This window comes from Perna viridis, chromosome 6 (assembly GCF_037379345.1).
Source record: "Perna viridis isolate PV_CMFRI_1.1 ecotype Kerala chromosome 6, ASM3737934v1, whole genome shotgun sequence".
Taxonomy (NCBI): domain Eukaryota; kingdom Metazoa; phylum Mollusca; class Bivalvia; order Mytilida; family Mytilidae; genus Perna; species Perna viridis.
In genome coordinates this window covers 17,657,404-17,674,667 of record NC_142450.1, presented here as the reverse complement: position 1 = coordinate 17,674,667, position 17,264 = coordinate 17,657,404, and the positions used below count along the sequence as shown (strand labels likewise).

General features: G+C 31.1%; 1 protein-coding gene across 1 annotated transcript; it reads left to right on the top strand.

Moving 5' to 3' along the window:
• Positions 1–709: 709 nt before the first annotated feature.
• LOC148613915 (uncharacterized) lies at positions 710–15,602 on the top strand. Its single transcript, XM_088587615.1, has 11 exons — positions 710–1,030; positions 2,298–2,606; positions 2,946–3,074; positions 3,416–3,523; positions 3,941–4,066; positions 6,065–6,258; positions 7,018–7,261; positions 7,698–7,883; positions 8,140–8,325; positions 11,881–12,072; positions 13,666–15,602. The coding sequence occupies exons 1-11, from the start codon at positions 988–990 to the stop codon at positions 13,926–13,928; spliced, it is 1,980 nt and encodes a 659-aa protein (XP_088443741.1). The 5' UTR covers positions 710–987; the 3' UTR covers positions 13,929–15,602.
• The last annotated feature ends 1,662 nt before the right edge of the window (positions 15,603–17,264 follow it).

Here is a 17,264-nt window from a genome sequence, read left to right as displayed (position 1 = left end):
ATTTATTTTGTATTGTTACAATGTATGTTTTGTTAGTTTTTTCATTAATGTATTTTGTATTTTTTCTGTTTTTTTTTTGTTTTTGTTTTTGTTTTTTGGGGTTTTTTTTGTTGTGTTTTTGGTTGGTTTTATTTTGTTTTTTTTGTTTTTTTTTTTTTTATTTCGTTTTTGTTTTTTATTTGTTTTGTTTTTGTTTTTGTTTTTTTTAAACGTCCTTTTTTCGAATGTAAATCCTAGCTGCGCATTCACTAAGCTCAAAAAAGCATTATATTAGTGGCCAATTTAATTGACAATGTTATTGAGACATATATCAGTATTTACTAGCATTATGTGAAGATATTTTCAAAAAAAAAATAGAACAGAAAGATATTGTATGGTATGGAAATGAATTTGACTTGCATTAAATTAAAATCCTTTTAAATATACTTTCTTTTAAATCACAAGTATCCGCTATTTGAATTCATTTATTTGTTTTCATAGTTTTCCTTTCCTTTTTTGTCTTCTCTGGACTTGACTTTTTATGAGCAATTCCATGGGTGTTTCTAAAAAAGTAGAGGGCGCTTACCCTACCGGTACACCTGGTCCATTCTTCCAGTTTTTAGAGGATCCTACTTACATTCTTACATACTAGGAATCCTAGGAATCCTAGTATGCATGATTTTAGCTACTTTTTTATTATTTGTTGTGTTTGTCTGTTTTCCATGGTATTTGTTCCTGGATAACATTCTTTTGATTATCGCTATAACCTTGGTTCAATCGGTTACTCTTTATAATCATTATTTTCTTTAATTGTATTACGTTTTACATTGATATTTCAAGTTGATTTTTCATTTAGGGGCGTGTCATGTCATCAAAGAGGTGTGATTTCATTATAAAACATGTCTTGGGATCCACTCCCCGCTGAGATTAGCACTATGGCGGTTTATCTGATAACCATATGGAAAACCACCATTTGGATACACCAGGCCTGAAAAAATAGCAGAAATAATGAATATAATTAACAGGATATTCGCCTTTTTGTTTTTTCAAGGTTAGTTGTAAGCATTTAAAATACAAAAACATGTGCTACCATTATAGTCATAAGTTTTAGTATAGATTTACAGTATTTCAAACACAAATTAACCCGACCGACAGATGTGACAACAGCAATAATTGTTTTGGTTCATTGTTATAGCACGAAATTTATTCTTACATCAATTAAAATAATTCAGACTGTTTGTGAAATCTGGGGTAATAAATATATTTGTAGGCAAAATCCACATATACACATTTATTTGCTCGGAAAAAAAAGTCAGCCACTCATTTATTATTTCTGTTATATATGTAAAACACCGTAGATTTTGTATACCGTATTAGACTTCGGGATCAGGGATAAGATTGAAATCAGTATTGCAAAAGTTTATTGTTGATCTCGAAGTCGTTATGGTGTATCCATCTGCACCACAAAAACCGAATTGTTCACTGGTTATTTGGCCTATTCTCTCTGGTACATTTAATGAGTTAATCAGGGTAATACAACTGCACCAATCCATGTGCCAAGATTTTAGTGGAGTCCAGATTGCTTATTGTTCATAATTTGAGGGAACATTACAGAATCGCAGCACTTCCTAAACATACAGGAACAAATGGTAAGATACAAAAAATAAATTAAGATTTAAAAAAAAAACTTTTTATAAAAATTTTTTTTACTAATTACAAGGATAAGATAACTGACTGAAAATTCATACTAGATATACAATATTATTTTTTTTAATATTTAAATTGTAATAAAATTAAAATAGATTCATTAATCACTTATTTATGATTTAAAACATTGCAATATGTTATATTTGCACAGCTTTTTTCAAAAGTTATCCAGACTATTTTTTTTTCGTACTCAAACGATTGACAATTATATAAGTATTCAATACACATTTTTTTAATCGCCATAGCTAATGCTCAGTCATACCGAACATAATGCGTCGTATCTATATTTTCTGATCATATTTTGTTTCTTTCTAATCTTAAGACAAACAAAATCTAGCTGACCTTTACATACCATCCAATGCAATTATAACTATTAAGGTACAGAGAGTTTATGTACCACTCTTGATTTAAATTCTGTCTATATTTGCGCGATTGTTATGGATTTACTTCTTTTTTTTCCCAAAGTATAGAATTTTGTAAACCAAAAGACCTCTTTTTTGTTCCATTACAATATTGATGAAATTTGTTTAAAGGTTGCGTTTACATTAGATTTTATACTTTGTGTCACATTTGTTAAGTTTAAAGACATTTCCCATTCTTTCTTATAACAGCTGACCTTTCATATCAATGGAACCCACCATCATTTATCAGCCAATGGATCTTCATTGACACACCCGTCAGTAACGATATAATCGAGCCACATGGACTAAATGAGGTTCCTGTGAAAGTTGATGTTCAAATCAAAATTTCCAAGAACGATAAAGATTACATTTTCACCGGTGTTGGGACTGCGCAAAGAGACGATGATGATGATGTAGATTTTGGTGGTTTAGTGTATGTTTACAACTCGCAAAATGTAATACTCTACCCTCCCGCCATTGGTAAAGGTACGGTCAGAACTCCCGGACTGGCATATACAGGTAGTTCTTTTAGCAGAAGATATTTTGTTTTTGATCCTTTTTTAATCGGATATATTAACTGTTTCGTTCTATAATAAACCTTAATATTACATATATATTGAAAAGCTGAATCCTTCAAATATCTATTGTGTTATACAACGGTATATATATAACATACTTAATGCCAAGAAGGAAATGTATCATAATTTACACATTTTGACGTAAAAAGTTCAAACATTACTACATGCACTAAAATTGATACAATTGAGTAATCATCGACTATACTCAATTTAAAAAAAAACATTATTTTTTCCAGCTGTTTTGTGAATGATTTCTACAACAATTATTGTTTGATTTAAGGATCGTCCTCGACATATAAAGGCCCATCTTCTGTGCTGGGCTGGTATAAAAGTGGTTACGCTAGAATACGAGCATGGAGGGCCAGTGATTTCCCAGCTCCGACTTTTTCTCTAAGTATCGATATAAGCGGTAAGTCTGCTGTTCCATTTATATTCATTTTGAGTTGTTGTTAGGGGATGCAAAAAACAAATCTCAATTCTAGATCGCAGTAAGCTCTTCTGAATTTTTCCAATCAGATCATTTTTTCTCAACCATTTAAAAAGGCTTCATAATCTATTTAATTAAACTGTTAAAGGATACGATTTGAATTCCGTCGAATTTTATTTCCATTGAACTGTGAAATTGAGCTACAGTTGAATGCACATTTCTCATTATGTCTTATTGAATTGACAAACTTCTATTTTTCTGGATTTTGTTTTGTTTTGGTTTTTTTTTAATACAGTCTAATGACAATATTTGTATCTTAAAAGATTTCAGTGGAAACTGCTTTCAGCAGCAGACTCATGGCAGTTCTGTGCTTCCCGATTTTGTTACAGCACAAGTAGATTTAGGAGACGGGTATATATCTGAGGGGCAAGGTAAAAAAAAAATCGTATTATACCTATTATATTTGTTTTAACTTTTTGTACAGCAAAAGGAGCAACATATATCTTCTTGTTTAATTTTAGTTTCTCGATTTAAACATTACATGCCAATAAGCATTAACATTTTTAATGATATCAAAAATGACTTTGGTCTGAATGACAGAGTATAAATCCTCTAAAAATTGAATATAGGTTGTTTTTTCTTTTTCTTTTTTTTTTTTTTTTTTTTTTTTTTAATAACATTTTAGTCATTTTGAAAAATACATGAAGGCCTAAATAATGGATTATTTATTTTGGCAAAATAAAAAAAAAATTCTAAAATTGATTTATTTATATAAAAAAATATCGTATTTTACCAGGGTTACAGTATTGACATTTTGTGCAACTTCAATATTTCCCTTTTCTCCATAGGAAATATTTTCCAAAACCATGCATTGGATGGCAAAAATATATTGGCTGGTGTGGTGTTTGGGTACGATTCTGAAAAAGTTAGAATGTGGGTTCCTAGTGGTGATGGCCAGACTAATGCTTTTAATGGTAATAATGACCAAGCATCACCGTAGATTTATTAATTGTACAATACTTGATATTCTGATGAACCAAACTGCTACAAAAGCCTTCTCTAACACTATTCTAAAAGTTTCATTGAACAGTTCTAGAGCCAGCATCTGATAGTTATAGCTCAGCAAACTCTTATTCTGCATTCGTAAGGCTAGCTCTTCGAGAAAGGTGATCTGAGAGCCAGCTCTACTAGATCTGTAAAAACAGCAGGCTTTGCTAGAACTGTTAAAAGATCTAGATCAAAATATGTTGATACAAATATGATTAAATACGTTTATTAATTATTTGACTAGTATTTATTTCATGAATTATATTAAATATTTACGATTTTGTCGAGACATTCTCCAACTGTGAGCTGGTTGTCTTAAATTTAGACGCGTTAATTATTTCGTTTGGTTTTGTATGTTTTTGTTTTGATTTTATTTGTTTTATTAGTTTGTTTTTATTTATGTGTTTGTTTGTTTGTTTTTGTTTGTTTTGGTCTTTTTTATTTTGCTTTGTTTAATTCCTTTTTTTTGTCAGTATTTGACGTATTTCTGACACGAAAAGCGAGAATAAGAGCTAAAATTTAAGTTATTTTCATTTTTCCTGGTTGAAAAATAAAACTAAATAGGTTTATATGAAAGAAAATACCAATTAAAAGTTTGAAAACCTTAAGATATAAACACAGTAAATATCCATGACGTCACGAGGACCGCTATTTTTGGGCCAGAAATTCGTCACGAAGTGAAAGACAATGGCCTTTCTAGGACAGTTCTAGGAGAGTTTCGTAATAAGTTTTAACATATCTCAATGGTATCCTGTTTTGAAAAAAAGTGAGAAGTAAAATTAATATGGTTTTGACAGAAGTAAACATGTTTTCATGTAGATTAATTTCAATATCAATTTGATTTCTGCTTTGGAACTGAACTTAAGTATTTCTGTGGAATGCAAACACATTTTCCTTCCGCGTAATCAAAGTAATTCGGTTTTAGTACAAAATCAATATTGATATGCTACTTACCAATTATACTTTAAAAATTGAGCAATGGTCAAAATGTCGACGTAATTTGTTTGTTTCTGTTTGAAATAAAAAAAAATACAATTGTAGGTTGTATTTTTTAGTGCAACTGTACGGGTGAAAACAATGAAAAGATAAATAACACATGGAATAAAAACAGGAAATGTAGTATGATTGCCAAGAAGACAGTCAACAAAGTTAATGCAACGAACAATTAAACCTCTACAAGTCACTTCATGGTCTTCGATGATGGGCAAAACCCATACCATAACAAAAGCTGTTGAATGGCCCAAAATGAATATAAAACTATTCATAAAATACGAAAATCGACTGAATCCCTAGAAGAAGAAACATTAACCGAATACCATTGAACAAAGACAACGTCTGCAATAAAGGTTCCTGATTTGTGGCAGGGTTAAACGCGTATGTTAACACTCGAAATTCCCCTAACACTGGGACAGTGGTAGGAAAATAACAACAATAAAACGAAGTATAAAATCTGTTTTATTCGAATTAAACTCTTGGCATCGATACAGAATGGAAACGCCTAATGAAATTAATACAACTAGCACACTTTGTTTACTCAACAAAATTATCAAATAAACAGGTGCAACACGATTAGATGAACATATATCATAAAATGTCTATGTAAAACTATGACTTCGTGCAAATGCCAAGATAGAGAGCAATGACGTTCACAGGGCAATTTAAAATACTAAAGTAACGCGGGACTCGTCCATCGAGAATTTGTGAAAGCACCATCAAGGAATACCTTTATAAAGAACATACCAAATCAATTGATCATACAGTTGTATGTATTTTAATCATGTTATTAATAAGTAATGGCAGGGAGCAGGACGAAAAACATGTTTGTGTGCTACAAGATAAATTCTTCTCCTTCATTATCTTAACTTGATAACTAGTGACTAATTGTGTACATAAACATTTTTTTTTCTTTTTGTTATTTTTCCTAGGTGCTGTATTTGCTCGCGGTGATGGGTTCGGTATCTCAAGTCACTCTATTGACAGTGCCACTGTTACACTTAAAGGGTATCAGTTAGATAAAGCATTTCAGACATCATTCATTGCAGGCCGTGGATTGACAAGTGATGATGTTATTAGTTTTGGAAATATTTATAGCATTGATTCAGCATTAGTTATGGTTCAGGTAGTAGACCAAACTTTGTGAAAAATAATCTATTGTGTATTTTTTTCAATATGAGGAATGAATATTGAGGCTCAGTTCTTTTAACTCTGGTTATCATCATGTATGTTCTACATTCATAGTTATTGAATATTTGAATGTGCAGATAACATATTATAAGAGGTTGTGAGTTTGATATGATTTTCAGCTAGGAAAATATTCACTGAAATAAATATAATTATGTAATTATTTCAATACATATTTTAATGTGTATGTTGTAGTATATTGAAAATATAACTTGTACATCTGAAACAGGATACATTTATTAGTGATTCTAAAAATATTATTAATAAACTATTGATAAAATTTATGATACACGTTTCGTTTCATGTATAAGAGTTCGTATTGTACAGGCTCCAGTTTGTATGTGTTAAAAGAAACTAGGATATTTCCGTTTTCTTAAGTTGGGTAAACTTCTAAACATTGTAATTTATAACAATTCTTTGAATAAAATGAATTGGTTGCATGCTTTGTCAGTTTACCCTGGATTGATGATATATTAATAAATATACCATTGCATGCATTGCTTACGATATTGGGACTGAAGAATGTAAGGGGTGTTATATGATGGAAGATGGAAGATTGTTTCAAGGAAAAGCAGCTTAAAAAGTGAGAACGATTTTATTTTCGTGAATAACATTATTGGACATATTGTCTTCTTCACTATCTCATAATCCGGTACAATACCATATTATCATATCCTCTTATCCATCTCATCCATAGGTTAAAGAACAGAGTAGCGGTCTGAATAATCCAAATATGATTTTTAATGGAGTCGGGTCATCAATGATTAAAAACGAGGTATACAGCGGTGTTGTTTATGTTTACACCAATGACAGTGCCTTGCTATATACTCCATCTGACGGCAGTTCTGACGGTTATATGGTTTATTTAGGAGATCGATGGGGAAACGGCCAATATCCATCGGCAGAAACTACTGCTGAAGTTATAGTGACAGTTTTTTCAGGTAAAATCGGCATTTAATTTAGGCTAATTAAATCCTTTTTTATCTCCAAACCAATTTGACCCTTAAACAAAGGGTCTTTTTGCTTATTGTTATTTTTTGCTGGTTTGCACTAGTTCGTTTCAGCAGACACTTTTCACTTAAATATAAATATTTTTAATTTATATAGGAATCTCCACATAATCGGATTTGCAAACAAAGTTTCACTGTTACTATCAAAAGTTTAGCCTGTATTTGCATTCTGACATATATACATCTGTACACTCAAAGGTTGATTTGTTTTCTATGAGAATTAAAGAAGAAGTGGTAACAATTGTAAGTTTTAAACAATGTACTCACTTCTATATTTTTGTATGGACGACGCAAATTCTTTCAAAGACAGCGATCTGTCCTTTTGGAAAATAGACAATGTTTAAGGCTTCATTATTTATATTTTAAGATCCTGTTGTCGTTAATTGTCCCGATGCAAATATTTCATCTACAAGCTTTACCATGACCAATGGATTACAGCAGGATTCCGTTGTACAGTACAGTTGCAACTGCGGTTTTACTCACACATCTGGAAACCTTATCAGAACATGTACAAACAATGGTACCTGGGATGGAACTGCGCCTGTTTGCTCACGTAAATTTGTATTTATGTGAAGGCCTCAAGAACAAGTTGAGGTCGATGATTTATTCATTTAGTGCGTAACCTTCATACAATATGAATTCGACAATTTATCTATGAATTGTAAATTCAATAACATTTGAAAATATAACTTTTAAATTGTTATTTGGATGAAATATAAATCTAATACGTATTTTTTTCAATAAAACATCAATTTATATGAACAAACCTTTGTTGAAAATGATTTATTATTCCAAGTGTGTATTTCCAGCCATTCAGGGATCTTCTTGCCCAGATCCGTTTGTTTCTGCAACTTGGTACAACCTTTCAGAGGGACTAGCGCATGGTTCCTTGGTACAATATTCATGCATCACTGGCTATATCCACACATCTGGAAACCTAACACGTACATGTACAAGCAGTGGAAGCTGGGATGGTATCGACCCAGTCTGTTCACGTATGTATATCCAGTCTTTATGGTAAACAAAAATATATATAACTTGAGATTCAGTAATTAATCTTTTACATGTACATGTACTATTCCCATCGTATATTGTGTCAAACGTAGTTTGTGTGTTGTCAACTTATCGATTGGATACATTTGTTTGTGATGTTTCTGTTTTGAGCTTTTTTAAATGTACATTAGTCATCATACTTGCATTATTATGAACTCCATTGTTACATGTTGCTTTAGTGTAAACTGCTACCGTGAACGTGAATTCTGTATAAAATCAAAGGCGTTAATTATTTGTTAATTTCATACGTGATTAAAATATGTATTTACGTCTATTCATAAGTCGCTTTGTTATATCGTTTTGACGTGATATTATTGAAATGTTTTGGTTAGAAACATATTATTATATATATCTGTTACCGAATGCTAATATTTTCGAAAGTTAAACAAAATGCACACAACTTATGGCGATACCTGGTTAACGTTATAAGTCATGTGAAGTAATAGCGGACGATGGATATCTGGGTGAATCTAATATTAGACAGTTTCTGAAAAATCATTTCTAAAAATTACGAACCCCCTTTAAGAAATGTCGAATAAGCATCCCCATCCATTAAGTATCAAAACATTCATGATTCTAAGAATCTCATTGCAAGAAATCGACTAATAGTATTTTTGATAAAAAAAAAACAAAATGCCAATCATAATACAAACTTCATTATTCTATACACGTGTTACAAGGAGTATATTCTCAGTAGAATCAAATACATGGGGAACTCTTAATACAGCAATCTGTTGTATATGACAAAAATAACTCAAAACTAAAAATATCAAAATAGAAAGACAAAGCGTTCGACTATATTTGCAATGAACGTCGGTATTTAACACTATACAATTCTGGTTCAGACCAATATGTCCACTGGGATGGTGAATATCATCGAAAGGCCACCAGCGTTGGCAGCGAGCATCTTATTATTTGAATTAAAATACCGATCATACTGATGTTGCAAATTTCGTTTTGCTGTACACGTGTTTCAAGAAGTATTTATTTATTTTTGTGTGGGGATCAACCGGTCTACATATCTAAATAGTTCTGAATGATAGGCGTTAATATAACATAAATGACATTTGAGATATTTTAAAGCAGTCCATTTGTCTTGTTTTTTGTTTTTGTTTTTGTTTTTGTTTTTTTTTTTGTTTGTTTTTTTTTGGTATTTTTTGTTTGTTTGTTTGTTTGTTTTAGGGGAGTCTTTATAATAAAATATGTAAGCGCTAATTATTTTCCCTGTCTAGTTTTAATCCGTGAAATAAATTATGATGATAAGTGGTCGATTCTTGGTTCCTTTGATTGCTCTTGTCAAAAGTAATGTCTACCATATGTAAGTAAAGGTTAATCACCAAAATAATCGGACCAGGCAATATTTAAAGGAATTATCAAAAAGGAAAGTCAAGGTAAAAACCGAAAAGTTGAAAATCAACGCATCAAAATGTTCCTGATTTTAGTCACAACCATATCAGATGGAAAATGGTGGCTTTAACCAGATTTTACAACTCACTAAACCCTACTTGATTAATGAAAAAGTGAATGCCATGACATGAAAATGATAAAATTTAGTGAAAACAAAAAACCTAGGTCCAAAAAGTTGTAAGATACTATTAAACTGGTCATGTTTCTAGCTTTAAAATGAGTTCATAGTTTTATAGTTTTTGTTATAAACTTATAGCCAAAAGGTGAAAAAATATTCCCCTCCAATTTTGTTATGACAATTCCTCAAATTTGGAGATCACCATCGGGTAGTGTAGACCAGGTTTTTTAACTATGTTTCTTGTGATAATACTATAATACTAATTCAAGAGTTACATATGAATCACAAATCTTCAAAGATGCTTATGGTTTATGTGAGAAAAAATATGCTAGAATTTTAAAATATAGAAGGCTTGAGTCTATCCATTTTTCACCTAATAATAATTAAAGCGTTACAAATTTCCATAACTATATTGTAATCACAAAACCAAATATTAACAAGAATGAATAGTTCCGAAATTACAAAGTGAACCAAACTAATATTTCATTTGGAATGGAAGCCAGATGATGTATGATAGAAAATTTCAGATTTATACTTTCCAATTTGTTTTCGTTATGTTTTATTTCTGTAGACAAAGTTAATTAGTCATGACAATTCTTTTTTATTTCTGAAATATGCAACGTATTGGTTTTATGAGACATTTTAAACCGATTTTGTCCTATGAATGCAAGTGAAATTCTGTCCTTTACTACCTGATCTGAGTTTATGGATATTCTAGTGCATTTGTTTGAAATCAATTCTTTGTATACCTAAATTGAAATACAAAGAACCTTTTGGTGAGCATTTCTCGATATTTTGATAGTAACTTACATTGAATTCATGAACTGTAAATATTTAGTTGTTTTGTTTGTTAAATATAACAAGAACAGATATGATGCATATATCAGATATACAACAGCAGTGCAAAGGGTGAACATAAACATTGCTTATCCTACCGGTGCACCTGGTCCATGCTCCCAGTTTTAGTGGAGTCCGAGTTGCTCATTTACTTTTGTTACTTTGTATGTATGATTTACTAAGTTATCAGTATCTGGTCAATCGGGAAACGTTTTATAGAAAAGAGCAATCTCTACTTTTATACTCTGGCTTCCATGAAAACGCTGCACTTATTTTTAAAACAGGCGGATTTATTTTTCTTATACGTATCTATCAACTTATAACATCTCGGAGGGGTTGTTATCTGGTCCATGGACTTGAATTGCAACTGGTCAAATCGATAGTTGTAACAGTACAGATATGAACAATGGATACAATAAAATTAAAATTATAGGAACTGGATTTAATTACAAGAAAGTAAATCCAAGAAGACTCTTACTTCAAAATAATAAATATTCATGTAAAAAATACAGAAAGTGAATTAGTTCACGTAATGAAAATCCACCATATGAAATATATTTTGTCTGTGGACTCTGATTTCAAATTCACGTCTGTTTATAAATGGAAGCCATGATCTAAAGTTAGACTTACTAACAGAAAGTACACCATCACTCTATGAAATTAATAAAAAAAATAATGTATAGGAACTTGTCTTTCGCAAGATATCAGAGAAACTTTGATTCATTTAAACCAAAAAAAAAAGATCGGTTAGAACAGGAACACAAAAAGGTCTCATTGGAATGCGAGTAATTTCTTAAAACCTTCAATTAAGATCAGTTTGTATGACTTTTATCTCCTTTCAATTTTTCAATTTAATGTCTATTAATCACTACAGCCACTTCTGAGAGTTTGATTCTAACTCTGTGCATAGCATGTTCAACTTAGCACGAGACATATTTGAATAGAGTCTCATGTGTGCTAATGTTATCCTGCAAGGCACGTGTAACATGACGGTACCTAAAATTATTCTTATGGCTCATTCCAATTGCAGCTTTTACTATAGAATATTGGTCGCTCCACCAATTGCAACTCGATAACCATTACCTTGATCAAAGTTAATATACATGCTTTCATTTTTCACTTTTCTTTTTTGCAGTATCATGTCGAGATCCTGGCGAAATATACAACGCTTCATATCATGTTAACGGACTCCTGCCAGGAGATACAGCAAATTATACGTGCCTTTCAGGATCACAGCAACAGGCAGGAGACTCCTTTCGAACATGTCAGGCTAGTGGAGAATGGGACGGTATACCTATTGTTTGTGTAGCGGTCCCATCTCAAACAAGTAGGTATTGAGCATCATCTTAAGATGGGTGCTTTATTTGTTTGAGTCCGAGTTGCTCATTTACTTTTCTTACTTTGTATGTATGATTTTAGTTACTTTATGTTCTTTGTTGTGTATGTCTGTTTTCCATGTCTGTTCTTTGTCCCTGGATTACATTCTAGATCCAGGAGTTTATGATGACGACCATAGAACTTCTGTAGTGATGACTTCAATCTTGTAGCAACATAACTCTGTTCCAGAAGCCTATTTGTTAGTTCTAGCGCGATACAAAAAGTCTGCGTTGTTTCGGCAATCTCTGGCATAACGTATGAGTTGTAATATGGTAATATGAATACTCCATACGCAGGTGCTGAAGGGATGTTGTCACTGATTAAATCTAAAGTTGTCGACCCCATTATCCTTGTGTTCCTTCCCTTTTCATGTCATCATCATTTCATGTTCATTTTATCAATCACTTTATGTTCATTGTCTGAATATAGCTGAAATACTGATGCTCGGGCGTTTAACGCCAGCAATAATTCAATCTAAGATATCTCATTATTTTATTAATACTATACTTTCTGGTATTTTACCCATTACACTGCCCGTTAACTTGAATATCTTTTCTTCAGATTACATGTGATAATTTTGCCATCCATCTGAACCCGTTTTATAAGCATAATATAAACTTTACGAGTAATTGTAGAAAATCAATGGTAAATCCGTATACCTTGAGTTTCTTTTTTTTTCTTTTTTTTTTTTTTTTTTTTTTTTTGAAAGCCACACTCTCATACCTTTGTCTATATTGATGCATATCGTATTTCTATGCACTATGGTGCTAAAATGTGGGGAGTTCCAAAGTTAACAGCCATATAAATTTAGAATACGAAGTTACGGACATCTTGTTCTTTTTTGAAGATTGTCTTGCGCTAAAACGAAATCAATATTCACTGATAAATGGCATTGACAAGTGACTTTGTTCTTTAAGGCTGCTATAAAAATTCAAACAATGCATGAAAAATATTTGGAAATGTAAATTGTTCATTAATTGTATCTCAATCGATTTTGCGTCCGCCATATTGGGCTGTGGGTAACTTAAGTTACCCACAGCCGTTAAAGTACAGTGGATATGAACAGTGATTTATAAAAATAACACTGTAAGATGAAAAACTTTTTGTTAAGAAAATCTGAAATTATAACTTAAAAATGTTCCACTGAAAAGGTTGGTTTGATGAGTGCAAAATGAAAGTGAAAGTAGAGAAAATCGCTAATTATAATTCAAGACTACTTTTCTATCTGATTTTTGTGGACTCATCCTGCTTTTTTTGCGGGGAATTATTTTTTTTAATATGTCCGTCGAAATACTTTATCAGTAAAAGTTTTATTGAAACTATTATTGTATTTTGTTAAATCCTAAATATATGCTCTTCACTATAGAAGTCTGTGGAAACATTAATACGAACTGAGACCCATACTCCAAAGAATAACAGAATATGTACTGATATTTAATATTTGTTCCAATCAGAGGAATGAATTTACCACTGTATTATAGGTTATTGCTTATGCATGGGAAATGTACCTGATGCGACATTTACAAATCTATTTTATTTTTAGTAATATCGACCTCACCAACTGTGAAATATAGTCCGGAGGAACTAGCTCAAAGCATAGAACAAACAAAAAAAGAGCTTTCAATTGAAAGGAAAGAAACAAGTTCGTACAAACGAAAATTGACGTCAGCAAAAGATACAAGACCGTCTGCCACATATATAGGAACAGGAGGGATAGTTATTTTGTGTTCACTTGTAATAGCCTTGACCCTTTCGGATATCGTTACGATACTTTCGAAATTGCACACGCCTCAAATTGTATCTTAATTCAATATTAACAACAAACCATTCTCCATTTCGCATTCAAAATTGTATCAATCCCAAATCCAAGTAAGGAAGCGTTCCAATCTGCAATGGAAAATTCCAATTCTTTATAGAATCTGCATTCCATTTGTCTTTTGTTTTTTGCATTATTTTCTAATAGTGTACGTATTTTCTTTCTTATATTTCTCTTTATAACTATTCTTTTGACTTATTATATTGAAAGAGTAATCAAGGGAACCAAGGTTACAGCGGTAATCAAAAGAATGTAATCCAGGGACAAAGACCAGACATGGAAAACAGACATATACAACAAAGAACATAAAGTAACATACATACAAAGTAACAAAAGTAAACTGAACATATGAAATCGATTTTGGAGTTTTAAATTCAACTACTTATTGATTAAACACTTAGCAATGAGTGTCTTCTACTGAAAGTATTAGGTAAGAAGTTACCAGTCTGGAAGAAAATCATTTTTAGTATTAATACTTTCTTGACGTTATATGTATTTCACAAAGATAGACTATGTTTGTTTACACGCGTCTTAATTATTTATAATGCATGTAATGGTTGCTATTATTATAACTGATGTATTATTTCTCTATCTCTCGTGCATAACAAAATATTAGAAAAAATCCGTCAAAGTGAATTTATTTATAATTTTATTATAAGTATTTGTAATTATAAATATATATTAATATTTATATAAACGTCTCAGAATGAGACGACTCTACTCGCTGCACTGATTCATCGGATCAAATTGATACAGAGAAAATAATGTAAGCGTACTGATGGATCTAAAAACTTCCCAACGATGTTAGATCTGTCAAATTTGTAGTGCACATTTTTTTGTCGTTCCTTCCTCGGGACTCGAACTGGTACCGCTGTGACATCTATGTCAACACTGCTGCACAACGTTCAGCGCCCCAGACCAATCGGCCAGCCAGGCTTTAGATAATGCAGGAAATAATCGAAAATGAAATGATACTTACTGAATTTTAAGTGTATTCACAGTGGAGGTATTGATGTACAATTATGTAATACAGATTTATGTCAAAGCATGAGGAAAAAATATGCACACGTCATAAGCATAATTTATTTTGCTTTTAACAATTTCGACTTTAGCCACTGTTGATTATCATGATTATAGTCTGGTTGCACTATCTGTAAAATAGAATAATCGACAATAGAGAAAACGATTAAAAAAGCAAAAAAAAACCTAACTCCTACAAAAGACAGTTGACGTCGGCTATGACACAAAGCCGTCAGCTATATTAATAAAAACTTGAGATGTAGGGTTCACTTGTAAAAAAGCTTTTAGAATACCGAATATCATGACATAGTCAAGATATTTCCAATATTTTTCACATAATGCTTATCAACATAACATGAAAAGTAGATGTTTTCTTTCAATTGCGAAACGAGTGTATTGTTACAGATAGTTTGTTGTTGTACACTAAATGTGTTACCTACACAGACCTTGAATATTTTTAGTTTTAAATATGTCCACATTCCTGTTAACGAAATAAGATAATTCTATTAGTTGTGATTGCTTTTTGATAATATATGTATTTTGTTTCTGATTGACTAATTCATATAAAATGGTTAGTAAGATGTATCGCATCAGCAGAAAGAAAACTTCAAATATTGGAATATAAAAGACAGCAATTGAATGCATACTAGCTTTGATGTAAATTAAAAAAATAAAACTTATTTTGTCGTTTTGAATTTTTAATGGTGTTTGATTGCTATCAAGCAATGAGTTTTACATTACAAAAAAAAACGCACGTACTAAGCAGTAATGTCCATACCCTTACAATACACCTAGAATTTGGTTCACAATAATTTGCCCTCAGTCTGTATTCGTAAAGTATTTTTGTTTTGGTAATAAAATAGTTTTTTGTAAATATCAAGACTATGAAAACAGAACAACATACGGATGGAACTATGTATAGGCACATATTAGTCATTTTGATCAACTAGTTGAATGAGTACACAAACCTTTTGTGACATCAGCATAATTTTGAGTACGAAAAACTTAACTATATCTTTAACGATAATATGGTTCATCAGAAAAAAACATATATATGTAACCATATCATTTAACTACGGACAATGATAATGAGAACACAAAAAATAAAAAAACTTCCATTGCAAATATTTCCAAAGATTACCAAAACAAGTTCTTACTTTAATCATGTTATTTTCAGGACAGGCTTGCAACCCTATACAATAACGAGTACATGTAGATGAATATACATAGAAACACATAACATAGTGCGCAATTGCAACATTAAAACCTTCCTCTAGAGATGAAACCATTAACAGTTCAGGATATTTGTAATTTAAATAACAGAGTAATTTAAAGTTTCAACAGTATGCAATTACTTTTCTATCTTATCTAAAATTGTTATCGCTACTAACTGTGAGTTATTTATACTAAATTCATTTCATACTTTACAGATCAAGCTTAAAATTAATACATCTCTAAATACATGTTTCTGAACAAATAATGAACATTTCGTTGACACAATGTTCTAAGGATTTGTTACGTTTATTCTTGTGTGTTTGTTTTGTTATGTTTTTTTGTTACTTTGTCTTTATTGTGTTATTTTATTTTACTTTTTTGCTTGTTTGTTTCTGTTTCGTTTCTTTTCTTGTTTGTTTTGTTTTCCTATGTACTATATGGTTTGTGTTATATTTCGTTTCATCCTTTGTAATGATGTTCAAAAACGTTTTCCAGAAAATTGATTGCAGTAGTTTTCTTCATTTTGATTGCAGTACTTCTGAATTAACCGCATTAAACATTATTGATTTATCACTTAAATCCCCTTCATGTAACGACAAATTTCGGATGATAGAACATATATGTTTTAACTACTTTCTTGTCCTTCTTTGTCAACATAACTCACAATTTCGTATCGTTAATTACCCCTAACCAAGCAGGTTTTTTTCTTACCACATGACAGAAGAAATGCTTTTGGTTATGTATTTCATTTGTGATTGTTTTTCATGTCTTTTCGATAAAGTTCGATAAATCCAGTTTTTCTTCAAATTCCCTAACCCAATAACGATCTCTTTTAATATGTTAATTCCGCATTTATTGATTTTTCAATTACATTTTGGAAAACATATGTTATTTATTAAACTAGTTATATGTATTGCTTGTAATCCAAATAACCGTTTTGCACTGATGAATAGATAGTTTATAAAAACAAAAGACCAGCTAATTATATTTTACATTTGATTGTCATTGGAATTTTATCAAGCATAACGGTCTATTATTTTCGGCTTACCAGCATGCAAAGTATAAAATAAAATATTGTATGATCAGAATGT

Bases quoted from the DNA above. Each gene is read 5' to 3' on its own strand.
- LOC148613915 (XM_088587615.1), top strand. From the start codon at position 988: ATGAATATAATTAACAGGATATTCGCCTTTTTGTTTTTTCAAG. The intron at 3,075-3,415 runs GTAAGTCTGCTG...GTATCTTAAAAG, and splicing joins TCTAAGTATCGATATAAGCG to ATTTCAGTGGAAACTGCTTT. The intron at 3,524-3,940 runs GTAAAAAAAAAA...TTTTCTCCATAG, and splicing joins GTATATATCTGAGGGGCAAG to GAAATATTTTCCAAAACCAT.